At 44.0% G+C, this 22,078-nt stretch overlaps 1 protein-coding gene across 39 annotated transcripts in view; it reads left to right on the top strand.

Moving 5' to 3' along the window:
* KIAA1217 overlaps window positions 1-22,078 on the top strand; it is a 358,062-nt gene that overhangs the window by 186,866 nt on the left and 149,118 nt on the right. For 2 of the 39 annotated variants that reach the window (XM_083406002.1, XM_083406010.1), the window contains exon 1: window positions 12,792-13,041. The exons of 34 other annotated variants lie outside the window; for them this stretch is intronic. In XM_083406002.1, coding sequence (XP_083262128.1) covers window positions 12,934-13,041 — 108 coding nt within the window. In that variant the 5' untranslated portion in view covers window positions 12,792-12,933. Of the gene's footprint in view, window positions 1-470; window positions 750-12,791; window positions 13,042-22,078 lie in introns of those variants that run through there. 3 more of the 39 variants (XM_083406015.1, XM_083406021.1, XM_083406023.1) reach the window with 3 other exon arrangements.

A 22,078-nucleotide genomic window follows, 5' to 3' on the forward strand; every position in this document is an offset into this window, starting at 1 on the left:
GGAGAAACCAGTTTTACAGGTTGTGCTGCCCAAAGGGCATTATGGGTTCTTTTTAAAAAAAGAAAAGAAAAGAAAATTGTTGCAAAGGGAAACAATGAACGTGCAGAAACTGTATTAGCAAAACCTCACAAGCAAAACCTCTTCAACACAACAGTTTTTTGGGTGTGTGCACCCTTGCAGGTTGTTTCTTTTTGCACTGTTGGGCAGGTCACATTTTGTTGCTCTGCAGTTATTAGAAAAGACCCGTCCTATACTCCCACAGTTTGTTCGCCTTCAAAAGCTAAATAAACATGTGTTCTATATTTTTTTTAATAAACCTGCTTTGTAGTAGATCAGCACCATGCCAAGGAGTAGACTGTTAAACATTTACTTGGAAGGAAATAGTTCAATTGCATTGTGCGGCCTCAGTCTGACAGGTTAGCTCTACTGTGTAGGCAGGTGGGGTTTAAGTAACCATGGAGATCTGTGATGTCATGCTTGGGAAAGCATGTTAAGGCAGCTAAGGGTACATGTAGCCGTTCAAAGTCCCATAGGCTGGAAGTTGCTTTTATGCAAATGAGAAAGTTTCACTTGGAGGGGGGGTGTGAAAGGGGGGCTAAATAAATTGCAGTGGAGACACATGGGAGGAGTTTTACCTGCCTGGGATTGTAAGGGAGTTTGTTCGGAACTAAAGATTTGGGTGACTACTCAAATCCCGGGAGCTGTTCTCAAGCGTATTTCCTGGCTTGCCTCCAGAATCCTGCAATTAGGTAAACAAAAATGTCCTCCTTCGCTTTGCGACGACTCTAATACGATTGTTTGAAATCTACTTGGCTGTGTTATTTTCTTGAGAGTAGAGCTGAATCAATAGGTTTTCTGGTATGATGTCTCTCTCTCTCTCTCTCTCTCTCTCTCTCTCTCTCTCTCTCTCTCTCCCTCTCCCTCCCTCCTTCCTTTCCCCACCCCACCTCTTGATTTGAATGATCAGCAGATTTTTGAATGCTCTGAAATAAGGAGGAAGTTAGGTGACTCATGCTTAATACGAGTGTGGTATTAGAGAGGAGAAACCAGAAAATGAAAATGGATTTGTTCTATTGGTAGAACCTTTCTTACTAACAGTTTCTGCTTTCACTGTTAAGAATCAAACTTAATATCACAAGTTTTGGGGGGTTTTTTTTTTGTTTTGATAAAACAGCCTTTCAAAATGCAAACTGCAGAGGTCCTTATTATAACATTATTTTGTGGAAGGGCAACTTTGGAATGGGTGAAACAAGTTCCATTATATGACTGAAAATGTTGGAGGGGAAGAGCACAATGAATTCTTTCCCATCAACGAACAAGCTACATGAATAGAAGTAGGTTTTCCTTTTTTTGCTGCTGCAATAAAATGAGCGGACTCTTACAGTTGGACCATCAAAGGGAGTGGTTTGGGTAGCCAGGGTTGAAGTGTGTAACTGGTGTCCTGGCAAATAGTTGCTTGTAGCATGAAAGGCCACCGATTCAATTGAAAGACACCTGTGAAATGTAAATGAAGGATGGAGGCATGGCAGAATACCTGGGGAATGTTCAAAACAGGTTTCTATGCTTCCAGCCCAAACTATATAAAACCCTGAGATGTATAAAGAGCTCTCATCACTTGCTGTTCATTATTTTAAATATATGAACAGAAGTAAATTTAGCAGTGCAAAACACTAACAAAATAATTGGAAACAAATGGAAATTTATTTTAAGCTCTTTTTTAACCCCCCCTTTTTTTTGTCTAGTGCATTGCAGATCTATTTGACTTGACAATCATGGATAAATTGCCACTATTAGTTATTAATGGGAATTTATAGACTTAATTTCAAGCCTGCTTTGTGTGTGTGTGTGTGTGTGTGTGTTGGTTGGAAAAGGATCTGAATCGTTATGTGTTTAATATTGAAATATGTCATATTGAACAATGTGTCAAATAAACCGGCATATTTGCATTAATTATGCTGATTGTGGTTGATGAAGTGGAAGACTAGAAGGGGGGATATGAAGAAAAATGAGTCAATGTTAATATTATGTGAATAAATTTGAGGCTGGTAACCATATGTAGGAAAATGGCATTTGATTGCAGCAAGAATATCTTATGTGTTCTGAATTGATGTATATTTAACTAGTGAGTACCTATCATTATGACTGCGGATAGTGGCATTGTAGGGAACCTTTAGGGATGGAGCACATGTCTATGCACAGAAAAATGTGTTTCATGTTCCAGTGGAATGGCTGGAAGTGCAGTTCAGGTCTTGCAGTGGTACATTTGTCCCCAGACGAAGTGCTTCCCAAGTGCACCTGTTAGCTGAGTCAGTTGCCTCTCTTTGCCTAATGCAAGGGCCGGCTCCCTAAGCAATCTGCAGGCCAGAGCCCATTTGTTCAGCACCATCAAAATCAAGGGAATGGGACCACTAAGAAGTGGGCTTCCTTCTGTTTTCCTAGTCTTGCTCTAGCTTTCATGCCGCCTTCTTGATGGACTGTCCTAAAGAGATGAAGCAGAACTAGAATTAGGTCTGCAGTTGTCAATAGTTTTCTGTTTTTTAAAGTAATTTGTTGTTTTTATTTAAATAATTTATATACCACTTATGTATGATAGTCTCTAAGCTGTTTACAAATATACAATGCAAAGAATAACAATAAATAAAAATGATAAAATCAGACTTCAGCTGGAATGCCTGTTGGAATAATAAAAGAAATGTCTTCAGTAGGTGCTGGAAGTTCAGTAAGGAAATTACCTCAACTGGAAGGGAGTTCCATAAAACGCAATACTAAACAGTTCCTGGTAGATAGGAGAGCCATGCATCTATCTGAGCCACGGAGGACCACTAACAGTGACTCCCCCCCAAGGCATCAGTGATCAGGCAGGGATATAAAGGATTGGTTCAGTTTGCTCATTTCCTTATCAAGGTGAAGGCAGTTCACTGCTTTGATTTTTTATTTATGAAACAGTGCTGTGTGTTCTTTCTTTCTGAATAGTTGCTTTGCAATTTTAGAACCATGAACAATCAGTCCAAAGAGCCTCTTTAGACATATACAGTCACTTTTGCATTCCAGGCGGCATGGCCTCTTGCTTGAACTGTTCCTGATCACAGACCCTTGCACTGCCCCAGAGTCTGTTTCCAAAGTTCTCCAGAGCTAGCTGCTTTCTGAAGGGGAGGCATCCGAAATGAACTGTTTCAGAACAGCCTCTTGGCATTCACTCATATCTGTGTGTAAGACTTTACCTGGCCATGTTGCAATCCTTGACTGGGCTTTGTTCAGTTGCTTCTGATAGCAGCAGCTACTCCTCTGTATTTGTTTTCTTGCAACATTGTCTGAGACAAGTCATCTACAAGTCCTGGACTGAGAAGCCATGGAGTCACTGCCAAGAGCTTATCTAGGCATGTTTTAATATCAAGGAGAAAGGGATTCAAGTGCAAGAAAAGTGCAAAGGAAAATGGATGTAGCTCATTTGTTCTGCTTTTGCACCAACCAGCCAATCTTCAGCAGGTTGGGTGTGTTTTCATTGGGGTCACGATGCTTCAAAAACACTGCAGTTGTCATGGGGCATTGTCCACCACATTCTAGTCTGCTTCTTGGTCTCACCAAACCTAGTATTGAATTTGTTCTCAATCTGTGTTTTGTCCTCTTCTGCCTGATCAGAGATGCAAGACTCCTTTTTTTATGATTCTTGGTGTTCATTTGGGGGGCACGACTGCCAAAACAAAGCTGACACTTGCTGTGGAGTGTTTTCAGAGAGCCATACTGATCCGATGGTCCTTTTTTATGCTGAAAACATAGGTGGAGAACCTGTGGCTCTCTTATATCAGGCTTTACCAGCTTTGGGTCTCCAGATGTTGCTGGACTACAGCTTCCACTATCCTTGACCATTGGCCATGCTGTCTGGGGGAGATGGGAATTGGCATCCAAGATTGGGAAATGCTGCTTTAAATGTTGTTGGGCTACAATCCCCATCATTCCTGATCATGAGCCACGCTGGCTAAGGTTGATGGGCATTGTTGTCCAACAGCATCTGGAGGACCACAGGTTCCTTTAACCCTGCCTTCATGCTACGGTGGTTTTTTTTTGGGGGGGGGGGTGCCATATCTGTGTGGTAGAACACATACTTCAAATGTAGACAGTCCCAGGTTCATCGGTTTGGTGGAGGTACCATAGTAGGTTGAGCACATGCTTTTCATACAGAAGGTTCAAGACCTGGTATCTCTCAGGTTAGAAGACCTCTTCCAGAGACTATGTAGAGCCACTGATAGTACAGGACTAGATAGAGTAATAGTTTGACTTGGTGTAGAGCAACTATCTGTGTTTTCAGAACATTCAGTAGTTTCCTCAGAAGCTTATCAGGGTTTGTTTGTTTTACAAGAAGACATTTGGAAATGAGCTTTTCAGAAGGTAAGCTTGCCCACTATAACTAGTCTCCCCTACAGTGTGTCAGCATCACAGGAGCATGCTCTAGGCATCATTGGTATTGTTTGTGAACTGATGGTAGAATGAGCCACAGAAAGGCACATGGACAAGGTTCCTTGGGGCAGGGTGGGTTAAACACTGACTTCCAAGAGTCCCTGGCAAGGACAACAGAAAGTGACCTCGGAACATGCCCATCTGAAAAACAGATATTGAAGCAAGCTTTGATCTCAAATACAGGGTGGGCAGGCCTGTAATCTTTGTTAATAGGAACCTTTAAAAGGAGAGAAGCCCATAAATAAGATTTTGTTCCTTGAAGCAGGCTGCCCGTCCTAAGTAATCGCTTCTGCACCTGCAAAGATACTGTGGCGGCAGAAAATCATTTGCTCTCCCTGAACCTCACACGCAGCATGTTTGTTTAACCGAGTTGGTGCAGGCAGCACTTCCCCTGGGCTTAGAATGGGGAATTTCAGTAATGGGTGATGTCTTTACGTTGATAATGCCCAGTGCAAACAAGAGTTGTGTGTAATTCTCTGACCAGTGAGTGTATTGAGGCACTTTTAATGCATGTGCCTTTCTGAACAAAAGCTGGCTGAGCCGGACACACCTGGTCAGTTAGTTCCATCTAATTTTAATCCTTGAGGTTTAAACCCCCTTTGCAGAGATCTGTTTAGGGGATCAAAAGTAAATAACACAAGCAAATCTCTAGCTGAAAGCGTTTTCTGTTTCTTTTGTCTTTGGTGAATGTATTTGCTGAAACAGCACAACAGATGGGGGAAGAAGACCCTGCCGTCATTGCCTGTGAGCGCAGCACTGTTTTGTAGTGTAGATCCTCTTGGCTCCTATATCCTTAGCCTACACTTCCTCCTGAAATTGCACCAATTTAGCAAAATCCATGACTAGGGCATTTTGCATCTGGGTGCATCAAACAACAAGGGGCTGTGTTCTTTGATGTGCCTCCATTTATTTGCACTTGGGAGAGAGACACTGTTTACAATTTGTGTGTGGTCTTTCTTTGGTTCGTTCCTCTTAATTCACAATCCAATTCACCAGTAATTTGTAAAAAAACCCAAACCAAACCACTTTAGCCCTGCTTCCTCCTACCTAGAGGTTGGAAACCTACTGTCACATTGTGTGTTAGTAGCTCCGGCTGTGTTATCAAAGCAAGGCATACTTCAGTTTTTGAGCAAACCATTTTGCCTACAAAGGGGATGTGTGCTTTTGTCATCATGCATAGCTAATACACAGGCAGGCCCATTTAATGGTCTGTAACTCTAGCTGTTGACTGGGTGTGTTCTGAAGATCATATCTTGGCTTTATGTGATTGCGCTTCATCCCCCTGAATGCGACCTCATTGTGTAAGCTGGCAAATGAACCCGGAAGTCCTCAGTTAACTTCATGTCCCATTACAACTGAACTGCTTCAGAACAAGCCCTGGTTTAAATTTGGCTTCATATCCTGCCTTGATTTGAAGTCATTCACCATAGCTTCCCAGTGTAGACAAAATGGGAGACCGTAGTTAACTGAAGAATTCCTGGTTTGTTTGCTCATTTGTGCAAAGGGAAGAAGAAAGTGGTTCTGTGTGGCAGAATGAGGCTTGAACATATTTTGGCTTATTATACGAATATACTATTTTCAAGAGGGACGCGGGTGGCGCTGTGGGTTAAACCACAGAGCCTAGGACTTGCCAATCAGAAGGTCGGCGGTTCGAATCCCCGCGACAGGTGAGCTCCTGTTGCTCAGTCCCGGCTCCTGCCCACCTAGCAGTTCGAAAGCACGTCAAAGTGCAAGTAGATAAATAGGTACAGCTCCAGCGGGAATGTAAATTGTGTTTCCGTGTGCTGCTCTGGTTCACCAGAAGTGACTTAGTCATGCTGGCCACATGACCTGGAAGCTGTACGCCAGCTCCCTCGGCCAATAAAGCAAGATGAGCACCACAACCCCAGAGTCGGTCACGAGTGGACCTAATGGTCAGGGGTCCCTTTACCTTTACCTTACTATTTTCAAAGACTACTGGTAACCTAGACATGTTTTTTTAATCCCACCCATTCTCTAAGAAGCTCAGGATGGCATGCATGGCTCCCCTTTTCAACAGCCCTGGGAGGCAGGGAGATAATAATGACTGGGTCAAGATCACCCGTTGAACTTTGTAGTCGAGAGGGGATTTGAACTCTGGTTCCAGTCCCAACACTCTGACCTTCATACCAGTGGTGGGCAACCTGTGGGCCCCCATCCTTATGTTCTGTGGCCCTCCGGACACTGTGGGCCTACTCTTGCTCTCCAGACCACCCCTTGGGATTTGCTTTCTTTTCCATTGGAAGGGAAATGGAAGCTGTTACATGGTGAGTTCAGGGTTTTAAAAACCCTGCAATGAGCAGGGCCGGCCCTATTATTAGGCAAAGTAAGTTGACAGCTTGGATGTAGTGGCAGCACCTCACTGATGGTAATCTTAGCACTGTGGGTAAGATTCAACTGTTAGCCCACTTAGCTTCTGTGCATGGAAGGCACTGTTTCATTTTTAGCGTCAGGTGGCAGAAGGTCTTGGACTGGCCCTCACAGTGAACTGCTAGGCGTGGGGAGACTGTCTGGTCAGCAGCCAGATTCCACCTCACAGCTATATGCTGGATCTAGCAACTTGTAAGCCCACATTAAATTCTCACAGAGGTTTGCAAACATTACCCTTCAACTTTATTTATTTTAGAGCAGTGCTATTTTTAGTGCCTGCTAATGTCATCTACCCATCTGTTGTAATTAGTAATAAATTACTCACAGAAGGAACAAATATTTGACTCTGATTACAATGAGTTAGAATAAGCATTGCTTTAAAAAAGGGGGTTACATAAATAGCTATGTTAATGTCATTAACTGACTTATTTCAGCAGCGCTGAGGTGGTAATGCAATAAGAAAAGGAAAGATGTGCCTTAGCTTCTGCGTCGAAAAAAGCTGTATTTTTAACATAAAAAACCCTTAAACATCTGATTGTGATATAGTGGGGTATAAATGCAGTTATTTGACAATTGCAACTCATTGTACAGCTTTAAAATACATGTTAGAAACATCTTTGCATATTTGAGCAAATACCCCTATTACTGCTCTTTTGAAAGAATCTTTAAATAACACACAGCTGCTTAATGCGAGTCTGTGTCCTTTATGCTTTTGCTGTGGATTCTTTTCTGACGGGGTTTCTGTCACACTAAATAATTTTTAAAGAGCTTCCCTAGTTGTTGCCCCCCCCCCAAAAAAATGTTGCTTGCCATGGTCTTTTTTTAAAGAAACAAATAAAAAGGCAACATGTGTTAACAGCTGTTGATTGGGGTTGAGATGCCTGTCTCCTAGGGCCAGGAAGCACATCTGCCCTCTAATATAGAAAAGGCTGTCAACAAAACTACATTTAGTGGTGTGACTGTGGTTGTTTTATAGGACTTCAAGTTGTGCCTGCAATTCAACATTGTTTAATACATCATGGGGGGTGGGGAACTTTCAGATGAAGCAAATGACATTATTGCAACCATTCTGATGGGTTATGAATATTTAAAAAGATTTATATAGTGCATAATAATCAACAACAAAAACCCATTAAAAACAAACGTTAAAAAGAAGTTGACATAAAATTGATCAAAATAGAAATAAAGCCAGCAGCTTTAAAGCAAATATACACAATGCAATTACATGTTAACGTGTTATGTCTGGGTAAAGGACCCCTGACAGTAAAGTCCAGTCACAAACGACTCTGGGGTTGCGGCGCTCATCTCTTTTTATTGGCTGAGGGAGCTGATGTACAGCTTCTGGGTCATGTGGCCAGCATGACTAAGCTGCTTCTGGCGAAACCAGAGCAGTGCACGGAAATGCTGTTAACCTTCCCACTGGAGTGGTACCTATTTATCTACTTGCACTTTGATGTGCTTTCGAACTGCTAGGTTGGCAGGAGCTGGGACCGAGCAACGGGAGCTCACCCTATGGCGGGGATTTGAACTGCCAACCTTCTGATAGGCAAGCCCTAGGCTCAGTGGTTAAGACCACAGAAGGTTCCTGTATAATATTAATGGGCCCGGAGTTCCAGAAAGTACATTCAGTTCCTTGCAAATGTGGAATTAACATTATGTGGCCCTTACAAAGATACATCTCCTGCTATCTGGAATCCCAGCTCTGAGCATTGGAGAGATTTAAGCTGCACTCAGACATGGAGTTTATTGCAGTAGTTCTAGCACTGCTGATCCAATTTCTAACTTTTTTTTTTAACTGGATAGGACCCACATGCTGCAGGCTAGCCACTCCTGCAGTAGGAAATTGGTGTCCAACTTGCAAGGCTCCTGTTTGATCCTTGCATCACCTGCCACCTGCCGATTTATTTCATCACATTATTTTGCCTTAGGGAGCTGGTGTATTTGCAAAGGGACCTATTCACAACCCTTCTGAGTTGTGTAGCACTGTGGGGTGCTGCACTGGCGCCCCTAGCAAACTCTGTGCCACACCTCCAGCTGAGTGACTGCTTGTCTAAGCTATCATGCATTGATCAGCGACTTCTCCATTTATGGTGGGCAGAGGAGTCCCAGAAGCCTTTTCTTGAGCAGCGATGAGCCTGCGGTTCCTTGTTCTCAGGCTGAGAGCTGTTGCAACTGCCTTGTTAGTTGCAACAGTGCTGGCAATACGTTGTATACTAGCAGGTGTGCCTGCAATTTACCTGTCTATTTGTCCACACTTGCAGAGCCAGGGGGAGGTTGTTCCAGTGTTATGGTCCTGACTTGAATTGCCAGGCTCCCCAATGTTTGGATCTTTAAACATAACTAGTAGACAAATCAGAATTAAAGGATTTGGAGGCTGCTTCAATATGACACCGTTGATTTCTTTAGCCTTGCAGGGGAATATAAGCTCAGGGTTGCCTGTTAGCAGTCTGTTGGGTTCCAGGAAAAAGCACAGCTTTCACTTCCTTTAAAGTGAGTTTCTAGCCCTCAGGATTCTGGCGAGGAGACTGACAGCACCACCAGAATGCATACACCTGACAAAGTCAACTATAGCTCACTGCAGGGGATGTCACAATAAATCTCGTAGTGTTTTGCGGTGCCACAAGATGCTTTGTTATTCGTGCTGCCACAGACTAACCTATCCCTCTGGGAGTCTTTTGAAAGGCTCAGCTACTAGAAAGCAAATTGATATCATGGGACTGGTTCTTCCCTTTTTGCAGCTGTTGAGATGGGACTTCAAGGCCAACTTGTTCATGTAAATTATGTTAATGATGTGCAAACAGAATATGCAAATCGGCTGCCAATCTTTGACTCCTATTATGTTTGTATCATGCTGTACAAATTGCCTTCTTCTGCAGCGGAGCGTAAGAGAAAAACTCTCACTGAGCTCAGTTTGGTAATATGGGTCCAGTGGTTAAAACCCCTTCGGTAATATTGAAAAACAGGGCATTTGTAGTGAACAAACCAAAGATGCTTTGCTGCAATGTGATAGCACAATGGTTGCAACTAGGTATTTTTAGAACCTGGACTTAATTGTCATATGGTTGGGGCGTGCTAGAACACCATTTGCATTACTTCACATCTCTCTTCTTCCACCACCATTGCTGTGTGCCTTACAGCTGCTTCTGCATTCCTGTTAGAGCAGGGGTCAGCAAGGTTTATCTTGCCTGGGCTGGATCGGTCCCACGGAGATCCCTCTGTGGGCCGGATTGCGTGCGCACCTGTGGTTTTTGGCATCTGCACAGGGAGCTGGTCCACTTTCCCTCAGACCTTGTGGGGGGCTGGACTATATTTTGAAGAGAACCCCCCCCCACGACTCTCCCCTCCCTTCTCCACAGCAGAGGACAAGCCCTGGTGGCTGCTTAGCTGTGCATTGTGAGCGACAGGGGCTGGCGGTGGTGGAGGGACGATGAGCAGCATGAAAGGGGTGGCTTTGGAGAGGGGCTGCTTAAAATGGCACTTGGCCAAGCGTGGCTCAATAAAGCCCAGCCCCCTTCCTCCTCTAGGCAGGGCGGGGAGAAGCCAGGAGGAGGAAGGGAGGAGTCGGTGCTGCGGTGTGTGTGTGGGAGAGGGGGGGGGATGGCGATCCACGCAGTGATTCCCTGACCGTCCGCGGGCCGTATCCAGAAGGCAATTGGGCTGGATCCGGCCCCCAGGCCTTAGTTTGCTGACCTATGGTCTAAAACATCTGGAGAGCACCAAGTTGGCAATGGCTGAGTTAGTGTGCTGTGTGAACCAAGGCAATGTCTGATTAATAACGTTACTGCCTCAGCCTCTTTTTAAAGCTGCTTTTATATACTATATTTGAATTGGTCGCTTTAATGTGATTTGTTGTTTTCCATTATATTCTAGGAATGCAGCTTTGTTTATTTTGTTGTAAATTTCTGACTTTGTCTGCAGAAGACTGAGATCGAAATAATAAATTGCTTCCTCTGCCCAGCAAAGGACCGGGCAGCAACACAGTTAATCTTACACTAACCCTATATTCCTCTTCATAGGCTTTCCTTTCAGTGAGGATTTTAAAGAAGCTGGTGCATTTGACTGAGATGAAGGCGTTTTAATGGATATAAAAACCATTGTTTTGCCCCTAAGGGACAATTTCACAAACTGTTGACACTGATATAGTCCCGCTGAAGTCAATTAGAGGCTGAAGAGCAGTTATCAGCTGCTTACGTTATCAGCTATTGCTCTGTTGGCACCTCTTAGAGACACTGCACCTGATCCCTGCTTGAGACATTTTGTGATCTCAGTTGCATGACTAGATCTGTGGGAAACTGAAGGGTAGCTGGCACTGCCGTGGGGCAGAAACATGGTACTGGCCACAATGGCTGGTAGGGAGGCATGATGCCTCTGAAGCTCAGCTGCTGGGAATCACAAGTTGGGAGAATGCTGTTGTGCTCAGATCCTGCTTTCATGCCTTCTGTGCCCATCTAGTCATCCATTGTGAGAACACAGTGCTGGACTAGATGAGCTATTGGCCAGATTCAGCAGGGCTCTTGTTGTGCTTTGATGGAGTAGATGATCTTTGGAGTATCAGAGTTGGAAGCGGCTTCGAAAACAACCGAGTCCAATTTCAGGCTTGATGCAAAGAATCCAGAACAAGGCAACAGATGGCTGTTGCCCATTTCACAACTGAATGGTGCACAAATTGCTTGCATGGTTCCTCTCTGTCATGTAATAAATTTGTGTGCATGGATCTGATCACACCTATTTACTCTAAGTAGGACTAGCATCAGATACAGTGGTACCTTGGGTTACATACGCTTCAGGTTACATACGCTTCAGGTTACATACGCTTCAGGTTACAGACTCGGCTAACCCAGAAATAGTGCTTCAGGATAAGAACTTTGCTTCAGGATGAGAACAGAAATTGTGCTCCGGCGGCGCAGCAGCAGCGGGAGGCCCCATTAGCTAAAGTGGTGCTTCAGGTTAAGAACAGTTTCAGGTTAAGAACAGACCTCCAGAACGAATTAAGTATTTAACCCGAGGTACCACTGTACAATCCAAAGCATTAATGGCTGGAATCCAATTGGTGCTCTTGCTCTGAGAGAGGCATCCACCAATGGAAGAGGAGGGGAGACAATCTTTGCAGATTTCCCCTTCCCTCCTCCTCCTGCAGCCTCCAGCAGCCCCTGAAAAATTGTTCTAGAGGGTTGGGGACCCATGAGCATTGAAAATCTCTTCCTCCTCCTCTTTTGCTAGCCTCTCTCTAGATGAAAAGCCCTTGTGTGCATCGAAGGGCACTTACTGGATACAGAAGTCTCTGTTTCTCTATAGGAACATAGGAAGCAACCTTATGCTGAGTCAGATAGGACAAGAGTCCAGCTAGCTCAGTTTTTTCTCCACTGTCTGTCTGAAACAGGTTTCAGAACAGGTAGTCTTTCCCAGCCCAAACCTGGAGATGTTGGGGGTTGAATATAGTACCTCCTGCGTGGTCCTTTTCTCGTCCAAAGGAAGCCGGAACCAAGCACAACAGTTGTAACATCATCACACCTTCTATGTGATAAGTGTTCAGTTCTCCCCACCCCACCCCCTAATGCCAACCTTAACAGTTATTCCAATTCAGTCTTTCATAATCTGTTTCTGGGCCATGTCCTATCAAAAAAAGAGAAGCGGGTAGAAATTGACATATGTTCCTTGTGAGATGCATCCCTTTTTGTCCCTATCGGCCAGCACAAAAGCCTTGCTTATTAACTTCCCATTTTCCAGAGGTGCCCAACCACACAAGTAGGGCTTGCTTGTTTTGGAGGATTTTTATTTTTTTTACCGAGGTGAGGAAGGAGTCCTCGTTGTGATTAGAGGCAGCTTGTCTTTCACAGAGTTCAATGCGTACACCTGCATTCATTTCACTTCAGCCACACCCAAAGACTGCTATGCAAGCCAAGCCATGAAAAACCGGTATTTTCTATTTGTGAATCATATCTACACCCCCAATGTGCAAGAACGTTTGCTCACAGCTCCGTCTCAATGCGCATACCATATGTACCTGGCGCAAGGGATATCTTTGGAGATCTAGGATGCCGCGCTGAGGTGGTTTCCTCAAAGGTTTGAGAAATTGCTGACACCAAGAATATGGAATTGGATGTTGGTCACTCTTCTAGTTCTCTGCCAAAAGGTCCACGAAGGAAAAGGAGCTTCTCATCTCTCTGCTGTTCCTGTGGTGTGTACAGAATTAACCAGGTACAGGAGAAGTTTTTGCTTCCAAACTGCGCCTTTGTTTTTTAGCTTCCAGGTGTTCTACACTGATTATGCAGGAAAAGTTAAATCCTTCAAACATATGTGACTGGAAAGGGGAATGTTCTTACTAATGTTTGAGATAGCGTTTTAGATCTGTGGATGTTTTATCAAATCTTTCGAAGATTAAGCATCTAAAATACTACCTAGCTTTTACGTAAGGCGTGTGAGAGTTCTGATTTAATACACTCTCTCAACACTGAGCATCAAATCCCTTTGGGTTCCAAAACCAAATGCATTTCTTAAAAAATTATATTAAATGCCCTCATTAAAAGCGTAATTAAGTTGCTGTATACTTTTAATGAGCTGTAATGTTACTAGTAGACTGTAGGCTCCTTTTGAACATGGTGCATCGTGGAATCGACTGCATAGTATAGAGCATGTACTTTTAAGTTATGGAGATTACTGAGATGTTTCCCATTTGTTGCTTCTGTTGTGATGATTCTAACAGTCCTCTGTTGCTCTGCAAGCGTGTTTTGCTTTCTCTTGCCCCTTTTTTTTCAAAAAGCAGGTGGAGCGTGATGTTAGGATTTGGTATGAATGCAAGCTTAGCCTTACAGCTGGTTTTCAGTAAAAAGTCTCAGGTCTTAAGTATATAAAATAATAAGAAAGAAGAGAGTTTGAGCATTGCTGGAGTCCTTTCCCCCCTATTGCTGTAGGGTCCACACATAGTAGGTTAGAGAAGCAGTGGTTCAGATCAGATGGAAATGCTTTCATTTTAAAATTCAACGTGTTCAGTCTTGATTCTACATAAGCCTGCTACAATGGGGTGGATAGGGTTCCCATAAACAATAGTGAATAATATATATAGATTGTTTACTGGGGCACAATGCTTTACAAGATTCTGTTCAGCCAGCCAGCCATTCATTCATCAGCATCATTGCAAAGGATTCTGGGTTCAATCCCTGCCATTTCTTGGTAGAGCTGGGATAGGGCCCCTGCCTGTCTGAAAGCTGTTGCCAGTACTAGATGAACCAGTGGTGGTATGGGCATCTGTGGTATGGGTTTCTGAATACTGCTGCATCTGAACACAGAGGTTGGAGTTGTAGCTGCCATTGTAATAGTAGCTGCCTATAGGGCTACCATCTATTCATTTGCTGGATAGCCCATCTACTCTTCATAAAAGGGTATTCCTTCTTTTTCACTGTAGCTTTTGGCTCAGTTCGAAATCTACATAGCACCTAGTGGGGGCTAATCTAATTATTTCTGCACAAGTCCTCCTTTGTTCCATCTTCAGACTGGTACGTATTTGGGGGCTTTTAGACCATATCTGCCTTTTTCTATCCACCACTTACTTTTGTTTTGATTTCCAGTCTGAAGAAGAATTGTGGAGAGCTCAAAAAAACTTGCTCATGACTTTGTGGTCTATTTGTTATTCCTAATAAATGTATAATTACCCTACTGTGGCTTTCAGATTAATCCAGCCCAGTAGATAGGCTTTACTGGAAATGTGATTGCAGTGCTTTTAGCACCCAGAATAAAATTTAGGAAACGCCTCGTAGCTAACCAATTAAGATGAAAAGTCTTCAGCTATGCTGAAGAACAACTACTAATGAAGGAAACAAATGTTGAATTCCTTATATAATTTATTGTAATGATGAAATATTGCAGGGGACGGTGTCTCTTTTGAAATCCCTTTTTAATTGGCATAAACAGGAATGGTCTTTTGAAAGGAAAGAGGGATTTCTGCTGTGATTCTTGTAAAAGGAAAATGTGTTGAAGACACTGGATACCAGATTCATTAGGTGGCTGTGGACAAGTTAATTTCCCTTGTTCTCTGTTGATACTGTAGTTATATAAACTTTATACTTCAATGAGTTGCTGAGGATTAAAGAAATATGGGAGGTGTTTGAGTGCTAAGCGACATGTCATTACTTTTTAGTGTTTTTATCAGAAGATGGAAGTTTAGGTTTTGCTTTCAGGTCTGTCAGAGGTGATGCTGCTTTTAGGTAATGTGAACCCCTCACCTGCATTGTAGATTATCTTTCTCTTTTTGCAGAAAGCATCACACTCTGCCCACATAATAGAGTGATTAAATCCACACACCCTTTTCTTCCTTTGCTTCCAGGTGTGACCTGCCAGATTCTCGTATGAATAATAAAGGGTCAACCCCCCCAAAAAAGTTTGCGTTTTGGTGTCAGGCCAGAGAAGTTAAATGAGTTCTGTTTAAGGCAACAAACACAGCTTCTTTAAAACTCATTGCAACATGGGAATTCAAATTGTATCTTCGTATCCAAGCCACGGGACTCGGGTGGTGCTGTGGGTTAAACCACAGAGCCTAGGACTTGCCGATCAGAAGGTCGCGGTTCGAATCCCCGCGACAGGGTGAGCTCCCGTTGCTCGGTCCCTGCTCCTGCCAACCTAGCAGTTCGAAAGCACATCAAAGTGCAAGTAGATAAATAGGTACTGCTCCGGCGGGAAGGTAAACAGCATTTCCGTGCGCTGCTCTGGTTCGCCAGAAGCGGCTTAGTTATTCTGGCCACATGACCCAGAAGCTGTACGCTGGCTCCCTCGGCCAATAAAGCGGGATGAGCACCGCAACCCCAGAGTCAGTCACAACTGGGCCTAATGGTCAGGGGTCCCTTTACCTTTACTATCCAAGCCACAGTCCAGACTAGGATTTCCATCCCTTCCTTTTAACAACTTCATTTTAAAAAAATTAAAATAAAATCTGATATCATGTTACAATTTATTCTTTTCTTGCCTTACAACCTGTCCTACAAATATCTATCAGATCTGCTGCATTTCATCCTACGTTAGTGGGGAGAGGAGAGGAATTTCAAATTTCAATGCGGTTCATGATAAATCTTAATTTGAGAGGTGAGAAACAATGTAAAATATTGAGGCTCCCCCCCCCCATAGTTAGGAATGTTTGGGAAGAAGATGGCAAGGGAAAAGGGAAACATTCTAGTTCAGTCTAGGAATTGAGAAGTGAGCTTCCGCTGGGATGGGCTGTCCTTGTGTAATAACTCATCAATTAGGAACAATAAGCAGCAAGAGGAACAATAGTATTCAGATTCACCTTTTCTAAATACTAATGGGTGCCAGTGCAAATTAGATGTGTAATATATGTGCATGTGACAAGTCTTAACCCTCATTTAATATTGTGACCTAATTTTCTTTTAAACAGAGGTGTGTGTATATTGAATAGATGCAACTTTAATGTGTGACGGTAGGGTATTGTGGTGTTCACAATTTCCTGGTTCAGTCAAGACATATTTACAAATAGGAAGCAAGCAATTTTGAGAATGGAAGAAATAGTTCCAAGAAGATCCCCTGTTAACTTGATCCTGACGTGAACTCTGCTTCTCATACTGGTGATTAGAAGAAGTCACACAACTCTGAAGTAATTTTAAGTGTGGCAGTCACACTGAGACACCTGGAACAATTTCTGGACCTGCAATATGCCATGATGATTACAGTGGCATGTTGGGAGGTTTGTGAAGAAGAAGAAGAAGAAGAAGAAGAAGAAGAAGAAGAAGAAGAAGAAGAGTTTGGATTTGATATCCCGCCTTCCACTCCCTTTAAGGAGTCTCAAAGCGGCTAACATTCTCCTTTCCCTTCCTCCCCCACAACAAACACTCTGTGAGGTGAGTGGGGCTGAGAGACTTCAGAGAAGTGTGACTAGCCCAAGGTCACCCAGCAGCTGCATGTGGAGGAGCGGAGACGCGAACCCGGTTCCCCAGATTACGAGACTACCGCTCTTAACCACTACACCACACTGGCTCTGGTGAGATGTATGGACATAGGGGGCTGGATCAAAAGCTTCCCTTTCTCCAGCCTAAGAAGTCCTTATGTGTCTTTGTGTCTCTCTGTGTTTTTAAGAGTGGTCAACCTGCATACTATCCGCATCTAGATATGTTTGTTTCCACTACTGTATGAGGTTCTTAGAAAGGAAGCTGCATGGCAGTCTCTTCGCCTTACATTAAACGAACGCATGTCTGCATGCATTGATTGGGAAGGGACTAACATGCTTGGCTTCCTTCATCCAGGCTTCCTTTTATACTGCACTTTCCAGGTACAGGTCTGTACTTTAAAGCTCCATGTCAGAACTTGTGTTTTACTACTGAATCAGAGCAAATTGCAACCAATGGAAAACCTGGTTGCAGTTTGCTCCAATTCCGCAGTGAAATGCAGGTTTCCTGGGGAAAGTGCCAGGACACACACACACAAACCCTGCTCAAGGACAGAGCTTTACAGCCCGGACCTGTGCCTATAAATGCAGCCCAAAAGGAAGTCTGAATGAGCCCTTCGTCTGACAAATTATTATGGCTTTCAACCCTCATTCCTTTGGTTTCAGTTTGTAGCTGGAGTTTGTAATTTTTTCCCAGGGTAAAGGAATACTTTAAAAAGAAAACACCACAGTTGTAACTACTAGATAAACACTCTGCTTAAGTGATGGCCATTTGCTTTCTCCATCTGATTAACCTAGAAGGGAAACCCCCTAGGGCAGAGGTTTTCAACATTTTTGAACCCACGTTTCCCTTGACCAACTACATTCTTTCTGTGGCACCCCTGTAGGGCTCAGAAGCCCAGTTGGGTCACCCCTTGCCTGCAGAGCCGGCAGCCTCTCACCCTTTCCCGAACACTCTCCCTTGTGGAGTGTTCCCTCAGCCTCCTCCTCTCCTCTCCCCTCTCCTTGGGAGTCCTCCAGGCAGCTGCTGCTGCCATCCCTGGTATCTGAACTGCCCCCTCCACCCTAAAGAGAGGTGCCTCCCAGAGGCACCATTTGCCTGTGGCGCTTATAGCCAGGGCTACTGCAATAAACAGCTGTGCAAGCCTTTGGGAAGCAGACGTGAGAGGGCATCAGAGGAGGATGGGGTGAAGGAAGGAAGGACAGAGGCCAGTGTTGACTGTGACACACCAACCATCATTCAAGGCACTCTAGGGCCTGTGTTCAGACAGTGAAAACCAACTTATTTAAGCAGGCCTTAAATAAGGTGCCATGTTTTTCTGTTGCTGCTATACTTTATAGGCTTTAATCTAATTGTTGAAGTTTTAATTTGTGTGTTCATTTGTCTTAAGATGCGTTTAATAGCTAACATAATATATGCGCTTTAAAAAATACTGTAAGCAGGTTTGGCTATAAAATAGAAGAGTGGGATGGATGTATGTGCTCTGGTCTGTACGACTAAGCATCTCTTGAACTGTAGTATCCCATCCCCCCCCCCCGCCAATACTGTTTACATTTTGATGCTCCTTTGTTTTATGCCGTTAAATAACTGAAGTAAATACAGTGGTACCTCAGGTTAAGAACTTAATTCGTTCTGGAGGTCCGTTCTTAACCTGAAAGTGTTCTTAACCTGAAGTACCACTTTAGCTAATGGGGCCTCCTGCTGCCGCCATGCCACTGGAGCACGATTTCTGTTCTCATCCTGAAGCAAAGTTCTTAACCCGAGGTACTATTTCTGGGTTAGCGGAGTCTGTAACATGAAGCGTCTGTAACCTGAGGCACCACTGTATTCTTAAAAATAACGCCATGGAATGCAGAGCCCAGCATCTTCTGTTTGGTCCAGCATTTATTTGATTAATGGGGCCAAAATATTTTCTCTTCAGTTCCTCTGTACTGCTAAGAACACAAGAACATAAAAAGAGCTTTGGTGGATCAGACCAAAGGCATACCATTTCCAGCAATCTGTTCTTACAGTGGCAATCAGATACCTCTGGGAGCACAACAGCATTCCCAGTCCATGTTCACCAGTAGCTGGTATTCAGAGGCATTCTACCTCTAATACTGGCACATTCCTCTAATAGCTGGTGCATATCCATCATAACTAGCAGACATTGATAGCTTTTATCCTCTGTGACTTGGTCTAAATCAGTGGTGGCCAAACTTGGCCCTCCAGCTGTTTTTGAACTACAACTCCCATCATCCCTAGCTAACAGGACCAGTGGTCAGGGATGATGTGGATTGTAGTCCCAAAACAGCTGGAAGGCCAAGTTTGGCCACCACTGGTCTAAATGGTAGAAGATAATGACAAATCCTTTCTTTAACTGCAGCAAAAATTGTGTAACATGTCAGAAACACCAGTATAGTTTTTCCTTCAGCAAAATCTATTTTCTGCTTCCCTAAGTGCCGCTCATGTTGAATGTTCCATATGATAACTTCCGGACCCAAGAATCCAGCCTGAATCCTGAGCAGAGCTGTGAGTGTCGGTGTTATATTTTTACATACAGGAATACTTTTTCTTTCTTTCTTTTTTAAAGGATAGACAAATACACAACTGAAGTAGATTTCAAAAGCTATTGTGTAAGGCAAGCAGCAAAGTGTGAAACTAGCACAACCAGTTTTGAAAAACGAAATAAAACAAACGAACCCATATAAAGTGGATAACCAGGAGCATGCCAAAAATCATTTCACTGCTCAAAATTATAGGTTTCTCTTGTTGAAACTACCCATCATTTTTTCATCATCTCTGCCCTTAATGCATTATTTATTATTTTATCCGAAAATAGCTTGAAATTACAGGTTCGGATCCTGCAAGGATGGTTTGACAGTACATTGGCCCCAGATGAGTCCACCCACAGTTTAAACCTTCATTTCAGTGACTTTTCAATTACATTGTGCTCATAATGGCACCCATAGCTCACAGCCTTGTCTTGCAGCTCCTGGTTACAGGTAAGCTGCTATACCTGGCTTGATTGTCCTAGTCAAACAGGGCTAATTGCCTGGTCCATTTGCCTCTCTGCAGTTCTGTGCCATCCTGCCCTGAGCCTGGGATGATTAACCTAGTGTTCAGGTTCCCTAGGAAGTGCCTTCCTGCCTTCATTCTGAACCATTAATCAGTAGCTGATTCTTTCTGCAACAATTGAATCATACCCACTGGTTGCTTAATTCACTGAAAAGGAGCCAAAACTCCAACGATAACTGTAACACAGCAACCACAGAATTAATTCTACTGTTACAGTCAACAAGAGACAAGTCTCTTCTCTCTCTTTTTGCTTCTAATGTCAGAAGAACCCTGTATGGAGGAATCTAAATTTGCAAGGAAAGTTTATATTAACAATCAAGGCATTTCGTGGAGGGAATGCTTGAAGACCGAATATGTTTTAGATCAATGGTCGGCTGATTAGGCATTCTGGGATGAGAATGGCTATAGCAGCTCAATGACCACGCTTGCTAGGAATGATGGGGGTTGTAGTGCCACATCATCTAGGGGCCCAAGGCATAGCTGTCAACTTACAGATTTGAAAATAAGGGATTTTCCCAGCACAGGTATGTTCAACTTCTGAGCCCCTCCAAGCCAAAGGCAGAAAGCCCAGCCAGCAGCCAAACGAAGCCTCAAGCGGTGGTTCCCACAGCGCAGCAACCCGGCAAAGGGGATGCAGCAAGGAAAACCACCGTCACCTCTCTGCTGGGAAGCGCTGAGCAAAGGCGAGACCCCAGGCAACACGGCCGATTTGATCAGCACAAGGCATGCAAGCTCCACCCCCCCAGTCATTCTTAGACTCCTTATTTGGTGAGCAATGCAGCCAAGCAACACAGTTGGAGCCTCCCTCCTCCCTGGCCGGCAGGCAGGGAGGGAGAGGAGCTGCTTCCTTTGAAACCCAGGAAATTTAAGGGACATCATCAATAAGGGACAGCAGCGGGACACAACGCTGGTATAAGGGACTTTTCCGCCAAATAAGGGACGGTTGACGGCTATGGCCCATGGTTGAGAAAGGCTGGGCTAGAAGAAAGGGATGGGAAATAGCAGAGGTACTCTACTCATACAGCCTGAGGAGAAGTGACTTAGCATGTAGCAATGAAAAAGTAGTGAGTAACCTGAAAGGTCATGCTGCCTTTTCATCTATCTTGTAGATGAGGAAGGGATCTCACTGAGGTGCACCTCACTTTGCAAACAAGGGTGTTTAAAAATAATTGCATGGCTGTACTTTAAGATCCAGGGGATGGGGTACCGTAAGTGGTAATAAACCAAAAGTAGACCCTTTGAAATTAATGAACATGATCATTAAAGGAGGCCTGCTCTGACTGAAACATAGTTGAGTACCACCCATTAATTTCTGAATAGAACACCCTACTATATCGGAGAAATGCACTGTTCAGTGCAGAGCCAAGCATCGGTACCAGTCATTGAAGGGGGAGATCTTTCTTCCTTCACAAAACTGTTTCACAAATGCTCCGCAAGCTGTAGCCATTCAATGAGTTGCTGCTGATATGTTTAGGGCTAGTATGCTGAGGTGCTAACCTTTGAGAGTTCACAGGTGTAGAGCTACTACTGAAGCCAGTGGAATCCATGAATGCAGCATTGTGAGCAGGACAGCATCTCAAAATTGTGACATCCCCGTGGGACACAGGAGGTACACAGAGAGCTGTCTTGAACCAGCTCATGCTATTTGTCCAAGCCTGAAGCTTTCTAGTATGCTAGGCATGTGCTCTGCCACCTAGGTGTGATCATTCTTCCTTTGGCGGGACCATACTTCTTTCTCTTCCTCTGGTTAAATTTTTACCCACTAATAAAGCTGAGAATTGGTGACATTTAAGAAAGCAGAGGCCTCTAGCTGTGTATGTACGACCTCCCCTTCCCTTGGCACAAAACTCTGCACTGTGGAACAATAATTTAGCATAGAGTACACTGCACAGTTGGGGACGCTGGTGACACTGTGGGTTAAACCACAGAGCCTAGGGCTTGTCGATCAGAAGGTTGGCGGTTCGAATCGCTGCGACGGGGTGAGCTCCCGTTGCTCGGTCCCAGCTCCTGCCAACCTAGCAGTTCGAAAGCACGTCAAAGTGCAAGTAGATAAATAGGTACTGCTCTGGCGGGAAGGTAAACGGCATTTCTGTGCACTGCTCTGGTTCACCAGAAGTGGCTTAGTCATGCTGGCCACATGACCCGGAAGCTGTATGTCAGCTCCCTCGGCCAATAAAGCGAGATGAGTGCCGCAACTGGACCTAATGGTCAGGAGTCCCTTTACCTATTATGCCTAAAGGTGGCTATTCTAACATTAAGTAGAAAATTCTATAACATTATTCGAATGCATA

This window comes from Podarcis tiliguerta (assembly GCF_965153285.1).
Source record: "Podarcis tiliguerta genome assembly, chromosome: 12".
Classification (NCBI taxonomy): Eukaryota; Metazoa; Chordata; class Lepidosauria; order Squamata; family Lacertidae; genus Podarcis; species Podarcis tiliguerta.